This window comes from Hemitrygon akajei, chromosome 31 (genome assembly GCF_048418815.1).
Source record: "Hemitrygon akajei chromosome 31, sHemAka1.3, whole genome shotgun sequence".
NCBI classification, from domain to species: Eukaryota; Metazoa; Chordata; class Chondrichthyes; order Myliobatiformes; family Dasyatidae; genus Hemitrygon; species Hemitrygon akajei.
In genome coordinates, this window is record NC_133154.1 from 8,579,572 (window position 1) to 8,601,833 (window position 22,262).

Below are 22,262 nucleotides of genomic sequence, written 5' to 3' on the forward strand. Positions count from 1 at the left end.
AAGCTTTGAATCACCATTCCTTCCACTTGCATTTGGTGGAATGGTTGAATGCCGTACAGTCCTGGAATTCCTTCTCTGATAGGACTCTTCTGATGGGGTTTGTCAATGACCAGTAGGGAGTATCCATCCAGTGGTACCGATATTTCTCCCCATTGGATCAGAAGCCAGCATTCGTATTGAGCTAGAATCTGTGTCGGTTTAATGTATTGTGTTACCTTAATGGAACTAAAACTGCAGCAAAGTGTTTAGAAGCCAGAAGATGAATTGGCAGGGGATCGCTAATAGATTATATCTTCATTAAGGGAATTGTAAACCTCATTCATGTTATACAGATGCATTCCCAAGCCTTTGAGCACGCAGTTCATAATCATCAACCTAATTACTTTAACCTGTTCTAACATGAAACACACCATTATCTTTGAATTGGTTAACTTTCAATTTCCACAAAGCTAATTTATTTTCTTAATTACTGTTTTCGATGAATCATACGCGTTCCCCTCCTCACCTATCCCGACTCCCAGTGTGCAATTTTCCCCCATCTGATTGTCTAGTGCCATCCCAACAGCAGCAGAGAGGAGAAGTCAAGAAGTGCATAGGGTATGTTGGGTGGGAAGTGAGGGTATTGGGGTACAGTGTGTGTGAGGGTATTGGTGTACAGTGTGTGAGGGTATTGGGGTACAGTGTGTGAGGGTATTGGGGTACAGTGTATGAGGGTATTGGGATACAGTGTGTGAGGGTATTGGGGTGCAGTGTGTGAGGGCATTGGGGTACAGTGTGTGAGGGTATTGGGGTGCAGTGTGTGAGGGTATTGGGGTACAGTGTGTGTGAGGGTATTGGGGTACAGTGTATGAGGGTATTGGGGTACAGTGTGTGTGAGGGTATTGGGATACAGTGTGTGAGGGCATTGGGGTACAGTGTGTGTGAGGGTATTGGGATACAGTGTGTGAGGGCATTGGGGTACAGTGTGTGAGGGTATTGGGGTACAGTGTGCGTGAGGGTATTGGGGCACAGTGTATGAGGGTATTGGGATACAGTGTGTGAGGACATTGGGGTACAGTGTGTGATGGCATTGGGGTACAGTGTGTGTGAGGGTATTGGGGTACAGTGTATGAGGGTATTGGGATACAGTGTGTGAGGGCATTGGGATACAGTGTGTGAGGGCATTGGGGTACAGTGTGTGTGAGGGTATTGGGGTGCAGTGTGTGAGGGTATTGGGGTACAGTGTGTGAGGGTATTGGGGTGCAGTGTGTGAGGGTATTGGGATACAGTGTGTGAGGGCATTGGGGTACAGTGTGTGAGGGCATTGGGGTACAGTGTGTGTGAGGGTATTGGGGTGCAGTGTGTGAGGGTATTGGGGTACAGTGTGTGAGGGTATTGGGGTACAGTGTGTGAGGGTATTGGGGTGCAGTGTGTGAGGGTATTGGGGTACAGTGTGTGTGAGGGTATTGGGGTACAGTGTATGAGGGTATTGGGATACAGTGTGTGAGGGCATTGGGGTACAGTGTGTGAGGGCATTGGGGTACAGTGTGTGTGAGGGTATTTGGGTACAGTGTGTGTGAGGGCATTGGGGTACAGTGTGTGAGGGCATTGGGGTACAGTGTGTGTGAGGGTATTGGGGATGGGTGACCGAGAGAAGGAGGAGTGAGTGCATCAAGGGGTAATAGAAAGAGGAAGAGAGGGAGGAGAGATAGGAGGGAATGGTAGTGGAAGGAAGGAAGAGTGCAGTGTTGATGAAGGGGAGAGGGTGGTGAAGAAGGAGCAAGAGGCAGGAAGGGAAGTTGCAAAGGAGGGTGCATGGGTTGAGGCAAGGAATGGGGATGTGCAGGGGAGATAAAGGTACTGTTCAGTGGAGTGAGGGAAGTAGAGGGAAGATATTTGAAGGGAGAGCGCGAGGGATGGATGCAAGAATGGAGGCCTCGAGGATTGAATGCGGGAATGGAGGATGTGAGGAAATGGTGGTGCATAAGGGATTGGTGCAGAGAGTGAGGAGGGAAATTAGGGAGTACGAGGCCATAATCACAAGAGATTCTGCAGATGGTTGGAAATCTAGTTCAACACACACAAAATGCTGGAGGAGCTCAGCAGGTCAGGCAGCATCTATAGAGAAGAATAAATAGTCAACGTTTCAGGCCGAGACCTTTCATCAGGACTGGAAAGTAAGGGGGAAGAGGGAATTGTTCTGAATCTTCACCCTTTGCCTCCTAGTCCTAATGAAGGGTCTCAGCCCAGACATCGACTGCTTATTGCTCTCCATATCTGCTGCCTGACCTGCTGAGCTCCTCCAGCATTTCACTTATGGTCCTCTGGGCAGAAAGTGGGATTTGCAAGCATAATGCAGAACCTGAGAGGGAAGGGAAGGGAATGAGTGGAATGAGGGGGGAGTGGGAGAGAGGAGCAAGGGATGAGAGGGCTGTGTAAAGATTGAGGGGACATGCCAAGATTTGAGGGGGGAGGAGGAGGAAATGAGTGCCGGAGGAATCTCTCCTAACAGGTTCCTTCTTCTCCAGCCCTTTACCTCTTCTGCCTATCATTTTTCAACTTCATTCCCCCCTCCACTAACCACCTACCTTCCCCCCACCCCTCAGTTAGCCTATCACCTTTCCCCCTCCCCCACCACCTTTCCCTTTCTTCCCCCCTCCCCTTCCAGTCCCGATAGAAGGGTCTCAGCCCAAATTCTTCTTCTTATTCTTCTCCATAGGTGCTGCCAGACCTGCTGAGCTTTTCGTGGGTGGGTGTTGCTCTGGATTTCCAGCATCTGCTGAATCCCTAGTGTTTACGTCCCTCAGCTAATGGAGTTTCTCTCTGTGTACAGGTATGAGGATCCTGGTCAACCTGTTGCTGGACACTCTCCCGATGCTCGGAAACGTCCTTCTACTCTGCTTCTTCGTCTTTTTCATTTTTGGAATCATCGGCGTGCAGCTGTGGGCTGGACTCCTGCGGAACCGCTGCTTCTTGGAAGAGAACCTGACCCTGTGAGTGTACATTGAACCGGCTCCCTCTGTGTTTGATCTAATGCTGATTGGCTCCAGGACATTACCGGCAAAGACACCCAGGCACGGGAAAGTGCAAAACTCACCGAGGCCAGTTGTACACAGAAACATAGAAAACCTACAGCACAATACAGGCCCCTCAGCCCACAAAGCTTACTTTAGAAATTACCTTGGGTTACCCATAGTCCTCTATTTTTCTAAGCTCCATGTACCTATCCAGGAGCTTTTTAAAAGACCCTATCATATCCGCCTCCACCATCACCGGCAGCCCGTTCCATGCACTCACCGCTCTCCTGACATCTCTGTACCTACTTCCAAGCATCTTAAAACTATGCCCTCTTGTGAGTGTGCAGCCAAGGTCTGCCACTCTTTATACTTATCTTCCTCCTTTCTATCTCACACTGTCTCTATCTGGCTCAGTATTTCTCTTTCTTGCCTTCTCTCTCTGTCACTTTCCCTGTCTCTCTCTCTGTCACACACACACATACATATACACAGGTGTGCGCATACACACACCTGCCCACTCTCACACAATCACAAAGTATGTGCATGCACACCACACACACACACACTCACTCCCTCTCTCTCCCTCACCCCTCTATCTCTCTCTCAATTTCTCTCCTTCTCACACCCTCCCTCTAAAAATCTGTGCTAGAATCTCCGCTCTGACCACAAATTCACAATTTCTCAATTTCTCTGTATCCCTGTCTCTCACATTATTTATGCTTCTCCTTCTCCCCTCCCTTCCTTTCTCTCTCTCTTCTCCTTTGTTCACTTTCTGCAAAGTTACTCCTCATTCTCTCTCCCCTGAAGATCGGAGAGTAGAGATTACGTCCAAGCACTCACTTCCTGGGACCTCGGGGGTGGGGGGGGGGGGAGCTGACTGGACTGTTTGCCCAGGATTGACAAGGCATGGAGAAAAGCATCAGAGAGATTGGAGGGCAGTGGAGGGTTGCTGAACCTCTACTATGAACAGTCTGACAGTCAGTGCGAACTGTTTCTCCGAGCGTAGGTTAATCTAAAACTAGGGGACATAGATTTCGGGTGACAAGCAGGTGTACAGGAGTGAGATAGATCAGCTGCAGAAAGTTGTGAACTCAGTGAGCTTTATCATGGGTATTAACCACCCCAGCATCCAGGACATCTTCAAGGAGAGATGCCTCAAAAAGGTGGCCCCCCAGCACCCAGGACATGCCCTCTCATTGCTACCATCAGGAAGGAGGTACAGGAGCCTGAAGGCACACACTCAACAATTCTGGAACAGCTTCTTCCCCTCTGCCATCAGATTTCAGAATGGGCATTGAACCATGAACACTATCTTTTTTGTGCTACTTATTTGATTTAACTTCTTCATATATATATACTTGCTGTAATTTACAGCTTTTATTATGATGCATTGCATCTTACTGCTGCCGCTAAGACAACAAATTTCACAACAATCACCTGTGATATTAAACCTGTTTCTGAAGAGAAAGATTTAAAAGAGATGCAAGGGCTAACTTCTTCACACAGAGGGTGGTTGGTATATTGAACAAGTTGCCAGAGGCAGGTGTAATTACAATGTTAAAAGATATTTAAGGTCTATAGACAGGAAATATTCTGAGGACAAGGGCCAAGCACAGGCGAGTGGTTTAGCTTGGATAGAATCTTGATCAGCAGGAACACATTGGGCTGAAAGGCCTGTTCTCATGCTATATAACTCTCTGACACTGTGGCTGAAATAGCAGGTTAAATTTACAGCCGGGGAGGGGTGCAGGCCACTTTCTGTTACCTCTGAGTACGCAGAATCAGAATCAGGTTTATTATCACTGATATACTGTATGTCTTGAAAGTTGTTGTTTTGTACCAGCAGTACAATGAAAGATTAAAAATTTACTATAAATTACACTAAAAATTATATCAATAAAAATAAATAGTGTGAAAAACGAGGAAAATAGTAAGGTTGTGTTTGCGTGTTCAGTAACTGTTCAGAAATCTGATGGCGGAGGGGAAGAATGATGATGATGACGACATCGACTCAGGCCTGAGAGGCCAGTGTCGGGCATTTTCATGCCTTACAAGGCGCAGAACGAAAGACTGTGTGGCGTGCCACTCCTCACACAGATATTTTGCAGTATTTTTCTTTATTTTACGAGGTCGAGTTGCGAGCTCCACACTCAACCCGGCACGGATGGAAAGCATACTTGGGAACGGCCCGACTGGATTTGAACCCGGGAACCTCCGTTCCGGAGTCTGGTGCTGATGTCACTGCGCCACCCGCCGGAGGGGAAGAAGCTGTTCCTAAAATGTTGAGTGTGAGCCCTCAGGCTGCTGTACCTCCTACCTGATGGTAGCAATGAGACCAGGGCATGTGCTGGATAGTGAGGCTCCTTAATGATGATGGCGCCTTCTTGAGGCATTGTCTTTTGAAGATACCCTTGATGCTGGGGAGGCAAGTGCTTGTGATGGAGCTGGCTGGGTCTACAATTCTCTGCAGCTTTTTGTTTCATCCTGCACATTGGAGGACGGTAATGCAAGCAGTCAGAGCACTCTCCACGGTACACATGTAGAGATTTGTGGGAGTCTTTGGTGACAGACCAAGTCTCCACAAACTCCTAATGAAGTATAGCACTCTTTTTCCTTTATTTTTCTCTGAATACTTTGATGCAAATACTGTTCAGTTCCCATCAGCAGATACTTAAGAATGGGTGTAGGCCATTTGGCCCTTCCACAATGATATCCTATTCAATAAAATCACTGATCCCTCTGTTAGTCTGCAGGTCACCCTTGGGCAAGGTGTAGCACCTGCTTAGCCCCCCGATCAGGGTCATGTGAAGCCATGGGAGCAGGTGGTGGATGGTTGTATGAGCAGCCGGTGCACATCACAAGTCCTGGTTATGTGACCACTGACACCAGGCAGACAATCTCTGAAGAGTATTGATAATGGCTGGGGTCACCCGTCTTGTAAAGACACTGTCCAGAAGAAGGGAATGGCAAACCACTTCTGTGGAAAATTTTGCCAAGAATGATCACGGTCATGAGATCATGATCATCCACGTCGTACGACATGGCACAATAGTGAATGAAAGAATGATCCAGTGCTGTGTCCACTTTCCCCTGTCCAATTCCCAGATCCCTCGATTCATCTATCAGATCTTCTGATTCCAGCCTGTGATGAATTTGACTACTTGCCTACTGAGACAGATGACCCCAAAAACTCACAGCAAGTCAGCTTAGCAGACCCTCGGCCACCTCTGGTTGGCATCGACGGAAAGGGGCCAGGGGCACTCCATCCAAGCTGTAAAGTCTATGTCTTTTCCCAACAAGCCCACCTGTGAATTCTGGGCATCAAGCCCCAGTCAGCTAAGGGTGGAGGGAAATCCCCATCCCATCAGGAAATGGGACAAACAGAAGAACTTCCTTGGCCCAGAGGTGAAGAGGAAGCATTTTCATAGAACCAATTGTGCACACAGGACTGTCTTAATTGCATTAATCCAAAGCTCAAAGTTCAAAGTAAATTTATTATCAAAGTACATATGTTACCATATACAGTCCTAAGTCATTTTTGTGGGCATGCTCAATAAATCCATAATAGAATAATAACCATAATACAATCAATGAAAGACCTTACCAATTGGGCATGTAACCATAGCTTTGGCCCTCCTTTCTGTCCTGTCCCAGAGTTTCCATCCCAGTATTTTATAATAATAAATAAGCAATAAATACTGAGATCGTGAGATGAAGCATCCTTAAAAGTGAGTCCACAAGTTGTGTAAATACTTCAGTGATAGGTCAAGTGGAGTGAAGTTATTCCCTCTGGTTGAGGGGTAATAACTGTTCCTGAACCTGGTGGTGTGAGCCCTGAGGCTCCTGTACCTTCTTGATGGCAGCAGTGAGAAGAGAGCATGGACTGGGTAGCAGGGATCCCTGATGAGAGATGCTGCTTTTTTGCAACAACTCCCTATGTCGATGTGCTCAGTGTTGGGAAGGGCTTTTCCCATGATGAACCGGGCTGTATCCACTACCTTTTGCATCATTTTCCATTCAAGGGCATTGGTCTTTCCGTACCAGGTTGTGATGCACCCAGTCAATATACTCTCCACCATACGTCTATAGAAGTCTGTCAAAGTATTAGATGTCATGCTGAATCTTTACAAACTCCTAAGGAAGTAGCGACGCTACTGTGCTTTCTTCATAAGTGCACTTACATACCGTGCCCCGGACTTTCCTCTGAAGTGATGACACCGAGGGATTTAAAGTTGGTGACCCTCTCCACCTCTGATCCTAAACCTTCAGTTTCCTCCTCCTGGTCAATAATCTGCGCCCTGGTCTTGCTGACATTGAGTAAGAGGTTGTGGTTGTGGCACCACTCAGCCAGGTCCTTTGTACTAAATTGTAATATTTCTGCAGGACTGAAGTTCTTCTCATTCATGACTGTGGTGGGAAGATATCGAAGAGACATTTGAAAGTCACAACTGCATGAATTATTCATGAAAGTGGTTTGAGCCCTCTATGTGGATTCCTAAATTGATTTAATAACATCACACATAAAACTTTCTTTGCATTCCATCCAGACAGATCATCGCAAACATCAGTACATCGAGGTCGGATAAAAGGGAAGGCAATAACAGAATGCAGAATATGGTTTCATAGTTTCAAAGAAAGTGGAGTGCAAGTAGAGAAGAAAAGTGCAAGGTCATTATTTCTGATCGATCAATTGATTATGTTATTGATTGATTGAAGTAGGCCCTTCCAACACCTTGACCCACGCTGCCCAGCAATCCTCCAATTTAATCCTAGCCTAATCATGGGAAAATTTGCAATAACCAATTAACCTACCGACTGTGACAAGGTAGACTGAGAGATCGTTATCAAGTAAGAAATCCATTAACCAGTCTTATACTGTGGGATAGAAGCTGTCTATCAGCCTGGTGGTGCAAGTTTTGAAGTTTTTGTATCTTCTGCCCCTAGCTGAGTAGCAAATTTCTGAGAGTCTGGGGACAACTGGAGTGGAAAGAGGATTCATTGCAAATCCAGCTCTTCTTCTCTGCCGTAAGAAGACACGAAGACTATATCAGAGCAGAATTAGGCCACCTTTGCCCATCGAGCCTTTCATCATGGCTAATTTATCTTTCTTCTCAGCCCCACTCTCCTGCCTTCTTCGTGTATCCCATCACACCCTGACTATTCAAGAATCTATCAACCTCTGCCTTAAGTACACCCAATGACTTGGCCACCATAGCCGCCTGTGGCAGCAAATTCCACAGATTCACCTCTTTCTGGCTAAAGAAATTCCTCCTCCTCTCCATTTGAAAAGGACACTCCTCTACTCTGAGGCTGTGCCCTCTGGTCTAGACTCCTCCGCCATGGGAATCATCCTCTCCACCTCCAGTCTGTCAAGGCCTTTCAACTTTTGATAGGTTTCAATGAGGTCCCCCCTTATTCTTCTGAATTCCAGTGAGAACCCAGAGCCATCAAACACTCCTCATATGCCTTTCAAACACAGAATAATTTTCACGAGCCCTCTTTGAACCCTCTCCAATGTCAGCACGTCCGTTCTTAGATCAGGGTCCCACAACTGCTCACAACACTCCAAGTGAGGCCTCACCATGCTTTATAAAGCCTCAACATTACATCCTTGCTTTTATATTCTAGTCCTCTTTTACCACCAGCTCCACCACCTGCAAATTAACCTTCAGGGAATCCAGCACGAGGACTCCCAAATCCCTTTGCAGGGACTTGGGAGTAAGTAGATATGGAGAACTATCAGAGGAGCGATGCTGGTGGGGGAGAAAAAGCAGACTGGGGAAAGGTCCGTGTTACAATAGTGCTCTACTATCAGGAGACCAAAGGAGCAGAATTAGGCCATTCAGCCCATCAAAACTCTTCCACCATGGCTGATCCCTGATCCCACTATAAGACCATAAGACACAGGAGATGCTGCAGTGTTGGACAGCCAGCGTGAAGAGAGTGCAGAAGTACTGACTTTGATTGGGACAGTAAGCCAAGTCTAATCTACTGAGATGAGTGAGGGGCTTCTCCTCGTGTTCTGAGCCATTAGTTATCTCTAGTGAACAACAGTGAAACCAGCTATTCAGTCGTAATCATGTTGCTATTTGTTGTCCGGAAACTGGCACAGCAACACACAAAATGCTGGAGGACCTCAGCAGGTCAGATCAAACAGTCGGAATCTCAGACTGAGACCCTTCATTAGGACTGGAATGGAGGGGGGAAAGATGCCAGAGCAAGAAGGTGGAGGGAGAGGGAACCCCTTTGGCCGCGGAGTCTTCCACACAGAGTGGCACAGCAGCCTTGCAGTTAACGTAACACTGTTACAACGCGGGTTCACATCCGCCACTGTCTGTAAGGAGTTTCTACGCCCTCCCCATGACTGCATGGATTTCCTTTGGGTGGCCCAGTTTTCTCCACCATTCAAAAGACGTACAGGTTAGTAGGTTAGTTGGTCACATGGGTACAACTGGGAGGCGCGAGCTCGTTGGGCTGGAAGGGCCTGTTATCGTGCTGCATCTCAAAATCTCTAAAACTAAATCTAAAACTACAGCAAGTCAGCTGTTCTTATCCTTTAATAACAAAAGCTCGGTGTAGTCCCGACCACTGATCTAGACCTTGCCAGAAGAAAGGTTTGGAGGATCTCATTATGACCTTGAAACTTGTTGCTGACATGCATTACACATTCTCTGTAGCTGTTACACACTTATCTGCATTCTGCTATTGTTTTAACTTGTTCTGCCTCAATGCACCACCTAATTATCTGATCTGTATGAACAGTATGCAAGACAAGCCTTCCTCTGTATCTCGGAACATGTGACAGTAATAAACCAACACAGATTCCAGCGGCAGGTACAGCCGACGAGGATGTGCCATGGAAAGGGTGGATCAGTGGGGTTAGAGAGAGAAATTTGGTGCAGCAGTCTGCCCAGTAAAGATAGTAAAGACTCCACCTTCACCACTACAGACCCCACCTTCACCAATACAGACCCCACCATCACCACTACAGACCCCACCTTCACCAATACAGACCCCACCATCACCAATACAGACCCCACCTCCATCACTACAGACCACACCTTCACCACTACAGACCCTACCTTCAGCTCTACAGACCCCAGCTTCACCACTACAGACACGACCTTGACAACTACAGACCCCACATTCACCTCTGCAGACCCCAGCTTCACCGCTACAGACCCCACCTTCACCGCTACAGACCCCACCTTCATCACTACAGACCCCAGCTTCACCACTACAGACCCCATCTTCACCACTACAGACCCCACCTTCACCACTACAGACCCCACCTTCACCACTACAGACCCCACCTTCTCCACTACAGAACCCATCTTCATCACTACAGACCCCACCGTCACCTCTACAGACCCCACCGTCACCTCTACAGACCCCACCTTCTCCACTACAGACCCCACCTTCTCCACTACAGACCCCACCTTCACCACTACAGACCCCAGCTCCATCAATACAAACCGCACCTTCACCACTACAAACCCCTCCTTCACCACTACAGACCTCACCTTCTCCTCTACAAACCCCACCTTCTCCTCTACAAACCCCACCTTCTCCTCTACAGACCCCACCTTCAATCTACAGACCCCACCTTCTCCTCTACAGACCCCACCTTCAATCTACAGACCACACCTTCTCCAATACGGACCCAACCTTCTCCACTACAAACCTGACCTTCACCACGACAGACCCCACCTTCACCACTACAGACACCACCTTCACCACTACAGACACCACCTTCACCACTACAGCCAAAACCTTCACCACTACAGACCACACCTTCACCACTACAGACCACACCTTCACCTCTAGACCCCACCTTCACCTCTAGACCCCACTTTCACCTCTAGACCCCACTTTCACCTCTACAGACCTCAGCTTCACCTCTACAGACCCGACCTTCACCACTACAGACCCCACCTTCACCACTACAGACCTCACCTTCTCCACTAGAGACCCCACCTTCAGCTCTACAGACCCCACCTTCACCACTACAGAACCCACCTTCACATCTACAGACCCGACCTTCACCACTACAGACCCCACCTTCACCACTACAGACCTCACCTTCTCCACTAGAGACCCCACCTTCAGCTCTACAGACCCCACCTTCACAACTACAGAACCCACCTTCTCCACTACAGACCCCACCTTATCCACTACAGACCCAACCTTCACCACTACAGACCCCACCTTCTCCTCTGAGACCCCACCTCCACCTCTACAGTCCCACCTTCTCCACTAGAGACCCCACCTTCAGCTCTACAGACCCCACCTTCACCACTACAGAACCCACCTTCACATCTACAGACCCGACCTTCACCACTACAGACCCCACCTTCACCACTACAAACCTCACCTTCTCCACTAGAGACCCCACCTTCAGCTCTACAGACCCCACCTTCACAACTACAGAACCCACCTTCTCCACTACAGACCCCACCTTATCCACTACAGACCCAACCTTCACCACTACAGACCCCACCTTCTCCTCTGAGACCCCACCTCCACCTCTACAGTCCCACCTTATCCACTACAGACCCCACCTTCACCACTACAGACCCCACCTTCACCACTACGGACCCCACCTTCACCACTACGGACCCCACCTTCTCCACTACGGACCCCACCTTCTCCACTACGGACCCCACCTTCACCACTACAGACCCCACCTTCACCACGACGGACCCCACCTTCACCACTACAAACCCCACCTTCAACTCTACAGACCCCACCTCCATCACTACAGACCCCAATTTGACCGCTACAGATCCCACCTTCTCCACTGCAGACCCCACCTTCACCACTACAGACCCCACCTTCACCACTGCAGACCCCACCTCCATCACTGCAGAACCCACCTTCTCTACTACAGACCCCACCTCCATCACTACAGACCCCACCTCCATCACTACAGACCCCACCTTCACCACTACAGACCCCACCTCCATCACTAGAGACCCCAATTTCATCACTACAGACCCCACCTTCTCCACTGCAGACCCCACCTTCTCCACTACAGACCCCACCTTCTCCAATACGGACCCCACCTGCTCCAATACGGACCCCTCCTGCTCCAATACGGACCCCACCTTCACATCTGCAGACCCCACATTCAACTCTGCAGATCCCACCTTCACCACGACAGACCCAACCGCCATCACTACAGGCCCCACTTTCACCACTACAGACCCCACCTTCACCACTACAGACACCACCTTCACCACTACAGACACCCCTTTACCTCCACAGACCCCATCTTCACCACTACAGACCCCACCTACACCACTACAGACCCCTCTGCACCTCTACAGACCCCACCTTCTCCACTACAGACCCCACCTTCTCCACTACAGACCCCTCCTTCACCAATACAGACCCCACATTCACCTCTGCAGACCCCACCATCACCACTACTGTCCCCACCTTCTTCACTACAGACCCCACCATCACCACTACAGACCCCACCTTCTCCACTACAGACCCCACGTTCACCACTACAGACCCACCTTCTCCACTACAGACCCCACCTTCACCACTACAGACACCACCTTCACCACTACAGACCCCACCTTCACCAATACAGACCCCACCTTCACCAATACAGACCCACCTTCTCCACTACAGACCCCAACTTCTCAACTACAGACCCCACCTTCTCCACTACAGACCCCACCTTCAGCTCTACAGACCCCACCTTCACCACTACATACCCCACCTTCACCACTACAGAACCACCTTCTCCACTACAGACCCCACCTTCTCCACTACAGACCCCAACTTCTCAACTACAGACCCCACCTTCTCCACTACAGACCCCACCTTCAGCTCTACAGACCCCACCTTCACCACTACATACCCCACCTTCACCACTACAGAACCACCTTCTCCACTACAGACCCCACCTTCTCCACTACAGACCCCACCTTCTCCACTACAGACCCCACCTGCTCCACTACAGACCCCACCATCACCACTACAGACCCCACCTGCTCCACTACAGATTCCACCTTCACCACTACAGACCCCACCTTCACCAATACGGACCCCACCATCACCACTACAGACCCCACCTGCTCTACTGCAGACCCCAGCTTCACCACTACAGACCTCACCTTCAGCTCTACAGACCCCACCTTCACCTCTACAGACCCCACCTCCATCACTACAGACCCCAATTTGACCGCTACAGATCCCACCTTCTCCACTGCAGACCCCAACTTCACCACTACAGACCCCACCTTCACCTCTACAGACCCCACCTTCTCCACTTCAGACCCCTCCTTCACCTCTACAGACCCCACCTTCACCTCTACAGACTCCACCTCCATCAATACAAACCGGACCTTCACCACTACAGACCCCTCCTTCACCACTACAGACCCCACCTTCACCTCTGCAGACCCCACATTCACCACTGCAGACCCCACCTCCATCACTGCAGACCCCACCTTCTCCACTACAGACCCCACCTCCATCACTACAGACCCCACCTTCACCACTACAGACCCCACCTCCATGACTAGAGACCCCAATTTCATCACTACAGACCCCACCTTCTCCACTACAGACCCCACCTTCTCCAATATGGACCCCACCTGCTCCAATACGGACCCCACCTTCACCTCTGCAGACCCCACCTTCACCTCTGCAGACCCCACCTTCAACTCTGCAGACCCCACCTTCTCCACTACAGACCCCACCTCCATCACTACAGACCGCACCTTCACCACTACAGACCCCACATTCACCACTACAGAACCCACCTCCATGAATACAGACCGCACCTCCACCAGTACAGACCCCTCCTTCACCACTACAGACACCACCTTCACAACTACAGACCCCAACTTCACCACTGCAGACCCCACCTTCACCACTGCAGACCCCACCTTCACCTCTGCAGACCCCACCTCCACCTCTGCAGACCCCACCTCCACTTCGAAGACCCCACATTATCCACTACAGACCCCACCTTCACCACTACAGACCCCGGCTTATCCACCTCAGACCCCACCTCCACCTCTACAGTCCCCACCTTCACCTCTACAGACCTCAGCTTCACCTCTACAGACCCCACCTTCACCACTACAGACCCAACCTTCTCCACTACGGACCCCACCTTCACCTCTACAGAACCCACCTTCACCACTAGAGACCCCACCTCCATCACTACAGACCACACCTTCACCTCTACAGACCCCAGCTTCACCACTACAGACCCCACCTTCTCAACTACAGACCCCACCTTCACCACTACAGACCCCACATTCACCTCTGCAGACCCCACCTTCACCTCTGCAGACCCCACCTTCTCCACTTCAGACCCCACCTTCACCTCTACAGACCCCACCGTCACCGCTACAGACCCAACCTTCACCACTACAGACCCCACCTTCACCACTACAGACCCCAACTTCACCACTACAGACATCACCTTCTCCACTACAGACATCACTTTCTCCACTACAGACCCCACCTTCTCCACTACAGACCCCTCCTTCAACAATACATACCCCACATTCACCTCTGCAGACCCCACCATCACCACTACTGTCCCCACCTTCTTCACTACAGACCCCACCATCACCTCTGCAGACCCCACCTTCACCTCTGCAGACCCCACCTACACCTCTACAGAACCCACCTTCACCACTAGAGACCCCACCTCCATCACTACAGACCACACCTTCACCTCTACAGACCCCAGCTTCACCACTACAGACCCCACCTTCTCAACTACAGACCCCACCTTCACCACTACAGACCCCACATTCACCTCTGCAGACCCCATCTTATCCACTACAGACCCCACCTTCACCACTACAGACCCCACCTACACCTCTACAGACCCGACCTTCACCACTACAGACCCCACCTTCACCACTACAGACCTCACCTTCTCCACTACAGACCCCACTTCACCTATACAGACCCCTCCTTCACCACTACAGACCCCACCTTCAACACTACATACTCGACCTCCATCAATACAAACCGGTTCCTCACCACTACAGACCCCTGCTTCACCACTACAGACCCCATCTTCACCACTACAGACCCCACCGTCACCTCTACAGACCCCACCTTCTCCACTTCAGACCCCTCCTTCACCTCTACAGACCCCACCTTCACCACTACAGACTCCACCTCCATCAATACAAACCGGACCTTCACCACTACAGACCCCTCCTTCACCACTACAGACCCCATCTTCACCACTACAGACCCCACCTTCACCACTACAGACCCCACCTTCACCTCTACAGACCCCACCTTCACCTCTACAGACCCCACCTTCTCCACTTCAGACCCCTCCTTCACCTCTACAGACCCCAACTTCACCTCTACAGACCCCACCTTCTACACTACAGACCCCACCTTCACCACTGCAGAACCCACCTTCACTTCTGCAGACCCCACCTTCAGCTCTGCATACCCCACATTCTCCACTACAGAACCGACCTTCTCCACTACAGTCCCCACCTTCACCACTACAGACTCCACCTTCACCACTACAGACTCCACCTCCATCAATACAAACCGGACCTTCACCACTACAGACCCCTCCTTCACCACTACAGACCCCACCTTCACCACTACAGACCCCACCTTCACCACTACAGACCCCACCTTCACCACTACAGACCCCAGCTTCACCTCTACAGACACCACCTTCTCCACTTCAGACCCCACCTTCACCTCTACAGACCCCACCTTCACCACTACAGACTCCACCTCCATCAATACAAACCAGACCTTCACCACTACAGACCCCTCCTTCACCACTACAGACCCCACCTTCACCTCTACAGACCCCACCTTCTCCACTTCAGACCCCTCCTTCACCTCTACAGACCCCAACTTCACCTCTACAGACCCCACCTTCTACACTACAGACCCCACCTTCACCACTGCAGAACCCACCTTCACTTCTGCAGACCCCACCTTCAGCTCTGCATACCCCACATTCTCCACTACAGAACCGACCTTCTCCACTACAGACCCCACCTTCTCCAATACGGACCCCACCTGCTCCAATACGAACCCCACCTGCTCCAATATGGACCCCACCTGCTCCAATACGGACCCCACCTTCACCTCTGCAGACCCCACCTTCAACTCTACAGACCCCACCTTCACCACAACAGACCCAACCTCCATCACTACAGGCCCCACTTTCACCACTACAGACCCCACCTTCACCACTACAGACACCACCTTCACCACTACAGACACCCCTTTTCCTCCACAGACCCCATCTTCACCACTACAGACCCCACCTACACCACTACAGACCCCTCTTCACCTCTATAGACCTCACGTTCACAACTGCAGACCCCACCTTCACCAATACAGATCCCTCCTTCACTTCTACAGACCCCACCTTCTCCACTACAGACCCCACCTTCTCCACTACAGACCCCACCTTCTCCACTACAGACCCCTCCTTCACCAATACAGACCCCACATTCACCTCTGCAGACCCCACCATCACCACTACTGTCCCCACCTTCTTCACTACAGACCCCACCATCACCTCTGCAGACCCCACCTTCACCTCTGCAGACCCCACCTTCACCTCTGCAGACCCCACCTTCTCCACTACAGACCCCAGCTTCACCACTACAGACCCCAGCTTCACCACTACAGACCCGACCCTCTGCACTACATACCACACTTTCTCCACTACAGACCTCACCTTCACCACTACAGACCCCAATTTCTCCACTACAGACCCCACCTCCATCACTACAGACCGCACCTTCACCACTACAGACCCCACATTCACCACTACAGAACCCACCTCCATGAATACAGACCGCACCTCCACCAGTACAGACCCCTCCTTCACCACTACAGACACCACCTTCACAACTACAGACCCCAACTTCACCACTGCAGACCCCACCTTCACCACTGCAGACCCCACCTTCACCTCTGCAGACCCCACCTCCACCTCTGCAGACCCCACCTCCACTTCGAAGACCCCACATTATCCACTACAGACCCCACCTTCACCACTACAGACCCCGGCTTATCCACCTCAGACCCCACCTCCACCTCTACAGTCCCCACCTTCACCACTACAGACCCAACCTTCACCACTACAGACCCAACCTTCACCACTACAGACCCCACCTTCTCCACTACGGACCCCACCTTCACCTCTACAGAACCCACCTTCACCACTAGAGACCCCACCTCCATCACTACAGACCACACCTTCACCTCTACAGACCCCAGCTTCACCACTACAGACCCCACCTTCTCAACTACAGACCCCACCTTCACCACTACAGACCCCACATTCACCTCTGCAGACCCCATCTTATCCACTACAGACCCCACCTTCACCACTACAGACCCCACCTACACCTCTACAGACCCAACCTTCACCACTACAGACCCCACCTTCACCACTACAGACCCCAACCTCACCACTACAGACATCACCTTCTCCACTACAGACATCACTTTCTCCACTACAGACCCCACCTTCTCCACTACAGACCCCTCCTTCACCAATACATACCCCACATTCACCTCTGCAGACCCCTCCATCACCACTACTGTCCCCACCTTCTTCACTACAGACCCCACCATCACCTCTGCAGACCCCACCTTCACCTCTGCAGACCCCACCTACACCTCTACAGAACCCACCTTCACCACTAGAGACCCCACCTCCATCACTACAGACCCCACCATCACCTCTGCAGACCCCACCTTCTCCACTTCAGACCCCTCCTTCACCTCTACAGACCCCACCTTCACCACTACAGACTCCACCTCCATCAATACAAACCGGACCTTCACCACTACAGACCCCTCCTTCACCACTACAGACCCCATCTTCACCACTACAGACCCCACCTTCACCACTACAGACCCCACCTTCACCTCTACAGACCCCACCTTCACCTCTACAGACCCCACCTTCTCCACTTCAGACCCCTCCTTCACCTCTACAGACCCCAACTTCACCTCTACAGACCCCACCTTCTACACTACAGACCCCACCTTCACCACTGCAGAACCCACCTTCACTTCTGCAGACCCCACCTTCAGCTCTGCATACCCCACATTCTCCACTACAGAACCGACCTTCTCCACTACAGTCCCCACCTTCACCACTACAGACTCCACCTTCACCACTACAGACTCCACCTCCATCAATACAAACCGGACCTTCACCACTACAGACCCCTCCTTCACCACTACAGACCCCACCTTCACCACTACAGACCCCACCTTCACCACTACAGACCCCAGCTTCACCTCTACAGACACCACCTTCTCCACTTCAGACCCCACCTTCACCTCTACAGACCCCACCTTCACCACTACAGACTCCACCTCCATCAATACAAACCGGACCTTCACCACTACAGACCCCTCCTTCACCACTACAGACCCCACCTTCACCTCTACAGACCCCACCTTCTCCACTTCAGACCCCTCCTTCACCTCTACAGACCCCACCTTCATCACTACAGAACGCACCTTCACCACTACAGACCCCACCTCCATCACTACAGAACGCACCTTCACCACTACAGACCCCACATTCACCACTACAGACCCCACCTCCATGAATACAAACCGGACCTCCGCCACTACAGACCCCTCCTTCACCACTACAGACCCTACCCTCACCACTACAGACACCACCTTCACAACTACAGATCCCACCTTCACAACTACAGACACCACCTTCACCACTGCAGACCCCACCTTCACCTCTGCAGACGCCACCTCCACTTCCAAGACCCCACCTTATCCACTACAGACCCCACCTTCACCACTACAGACCCCGGCTTATCCACTACAGACCCCACCTCCACCTCTACAGACCCCACCTTCACCTCTACAGACCCCACGTCCATCACTACAGACCCCACCTCCATCACTACAGACCCCACCTCCACCTCCACAGACCCCACCTTCTCCACTAAGGACCCCACCTTCTCCACTAAGGACCCCACCTTCTCCACTACGGACCCCACCTCCATCACTACAGACCCCACCTTCACCACTACAGACTCCACCTTCTCCACTACGTACCCCACCTTATCCACTACAGACCCCACCTTCACCACTACAGACCCCGGCTTATCCACTACAGACCCCACCTCCACCTCTACAGACCCCACCTGCACCACTACAGACCCCACCTCCATCACTACAGAACGCACCTTCACCACTACAGACCCCACATTCACCACTACAGACCCTACCCTCACCACTACAGACACCACCTTCACAACTACAGACCCCACCTTCACCACTGCAGACCCCACCTTCACCTCTGCAGACGCCACCTCCACTTCCAAGACCCCACCTTATCCACTACAGACCCCACTTTCACCCACTACAGACCCCGGCTTATCCACTACAGACCCCACCTCCACCTCTACAGACCCCACCTTCACCTCTACAGACCCCACCTCCATCACTACAGACCCCACCTCCATCACTACAGACCCCACCTTCACCTATACAGACCCCACCTTCACCACTATGGACCCCACCTTCTCCACTACAGACCCCACCTCCATCACTACAGACCCCACCTTCACCACTACAGACCCCACCTTCTCCACTAAGTACCCCACCTTCTCCACTACAGACCCCACCTTCTCCACTATGGACCCCACCTTCAACACTACAGAACCCGCCTTCACCACTACAGAACCCGCTTTCACCTCTACAAACCCCACCTTCTCCACTGCAGACCCCACCTTCACCACTACAGACCCCAGCTCCATCAATACAAACCGCACCTTCACCACTACAAACCCCTCCTTCACCACTACAGACCTCACCTTCTCCTCTATAAACCCCACCTTCACCACTACAGACCCCACCTTCTCCACTACAAACCCCACCTTCTCCTCTACAGACCCCACCTTCTCCTCTACAGACCCCACCTTCTCCTCTACAGACCCCACCTTTTCCTCTTCAGACCCCACCTTCAATCTACAGACCCCACCTTCAATCTACAGACCCCACCTTCAATCTACAGACCCCACCTTCACCACAACAGACCACACCTTCTCCAATACAGACCCAACCTTCTCCACTACAAACCTCACCTTCACCACTACAGACCCCACCTTCACCACTACAGACCCCACCTTCACATCTACAGACCACACCTTCACATCTACAGACCACACCTTCACCACTACAGACCCCACCTTCACCACCTCAGACCTCACCTTCACCACTACAGACCCCACTTCACCTATACAGACCCAACCTTCACCACTACAGACACCACCTTCTCCACTACGGACCCCACCTTTACCTCTACAGAACCCACCTTCACCACTAGAGACCCCGCCTCCATCACTACTGACCACACCTTCACCTCTACAGACCCCACCTTCACCACTACAGACCCAACATTCACCTCTGCAGACCCCACCTTATCCACTACAGACCCCACTTCACCTATACAGACCCAACCTTCACCACTACAGACCCCACCTTCTCCACTACGGACCCCACCTTCACCTCTACAGACCCAACCTTCACCACTACAGACCCCACCTTCACCACTACAGACCCCAACTTCACCACTACAGACATCACCTTCTCCACTACAGACCCCACTTCACCTATACAGACCCAACCTTCATCACTACAGACCCCACCTTCACCACTACAGACTCCACCTCCATCAATACAAACCGGACCTTCACCACTACAGACCCCTCCTTCACAACTACAGACCCCATCTTCACCACTACAGACCCCACCTTCACCACTACAGACCCCACCTTCACCACTACAGACCCCAGCTTCACCACTACATACTCCACCTTCACCTCTGCAGACCCCACCTTCACCTCTGCATACCCCACCTTCACCTCTGCATACCCCACCTTCTCCACTACAGACCCCACCTTCTCCACTACAGACCCCACCTTCTCCACTACAGACCCGACCCTCTGCACTACATACCACACTTTCTCCACTACATACCTCACCTTCACCACTACAGACCCCACCTTCTCCACTACAGACCCCACCTCCATCACTACAGAACGCACCTTCACCACAACAGACCCCACATTCACCACTACAGACCCCACCTCCATGAATACAAACCGCACCTCCACCACTACAGACCCCTCCTTCACCACTACAGACCCTACCCTCACCACTACAGACAGCACCTTCTCAACTACAGATCCCACCTTCACAACTACAGACCCCACCTTCACCACTGCAGACCCCACCTTCACCACTGCAGACCCCACCTTCACCTCTGCAGACGCCACCTTCACCTCTGCAGACGCCACCTCCACTTCCAAGACCCCACCTTATCCACTACAGACCCCACCTTCACCACTACAGACCCCGGCTTATCCACTACAGACCCCACCTCCACCTCTACAGACCCCACCTTCACCTCTACAGACCCCACCTCCATCACTACAGACCTCACCTCCATCACTACAGACCCCACCTTCACCTCTACAGACCCCACCTTCTCCACTACAGACCCCACCTCCATCACTACAGACCCCAGCATCACCACTACAGACTCCACCTTCTCCACTACGTACCCCACCTTCTCCACTACGGACCCCGCCTTCACCACTACAGAACCCGCCTTCACCACTACAGAACCCGCTTTCACCTCTACAAACCCCACCTTCTCCACTGCAGACCCCACCTTCACCACAACAGACCCCAGCTCCATCAATACAAACCGCACCTTCACCACTACAAACCCCTCCTTCACCACTACAGACCTCACCTTCTCCTCTATAAACCCCACCTTCACCACTACAGACCCCACCTTCTCCACTACAAACCCCACCTTCTCCTCTACAGACCCCACCTTCTCCTCTACAGACCCCACCTTCTCCTCTTCAGACCCCACCTTATCCTCTTCAGACCCCACCTTCAATCTACAGACCCCACCTTTACCACTACAGACCACACCTTCACCACTACAGACCACACCTTCTCCAATACAGACCCAACCTTCTCCACTACAAACCTCACCTTCACCACTACAGACCCCACCTTCACCACTACAGACCCCACCTTCACCACTACAGAACCCACCTTCACCACTACAGAACCCACCTTCTCCACTACAGACCCCACCTTCACCACTACAGACCCCACCTTCACATCTACAGACCACACCTTCACCAATACAGACCCCACCTTGACCTCTAGACCCCACTTTCACCTCTACAGACCTCAGCTTCACCTCTACAGACC

At 51.6% G+C, this 22,262-nt stretch overlaps 1 protein-coding gene across 2 annotated transcripts in view; it reads left to right on the top strand.

The window, feature by feature from the left end:
• LOC140719391 (voltage-dependent T-type calcium channel subunit alpha-1I-like) overlaps window positions 1-22,262 on the top strand; it is a 542,293-nt gene that overhangs the window by 72,422 nt on the left and 447,609 nt on the right. For both annotated transcript variants that reach the window (XM_073034006.1, XM_073034007.1), the window contains exon 4: window positions 2,813-2,972. In XM_073034006.1, coding sequence (XP_072890107.1) covers window positions 2,813-2,972 — 160 coding nt within the window. The remainder of the gene's footprint in view (window positions 1-2,812; window positions 2,973-22,262) is intronic.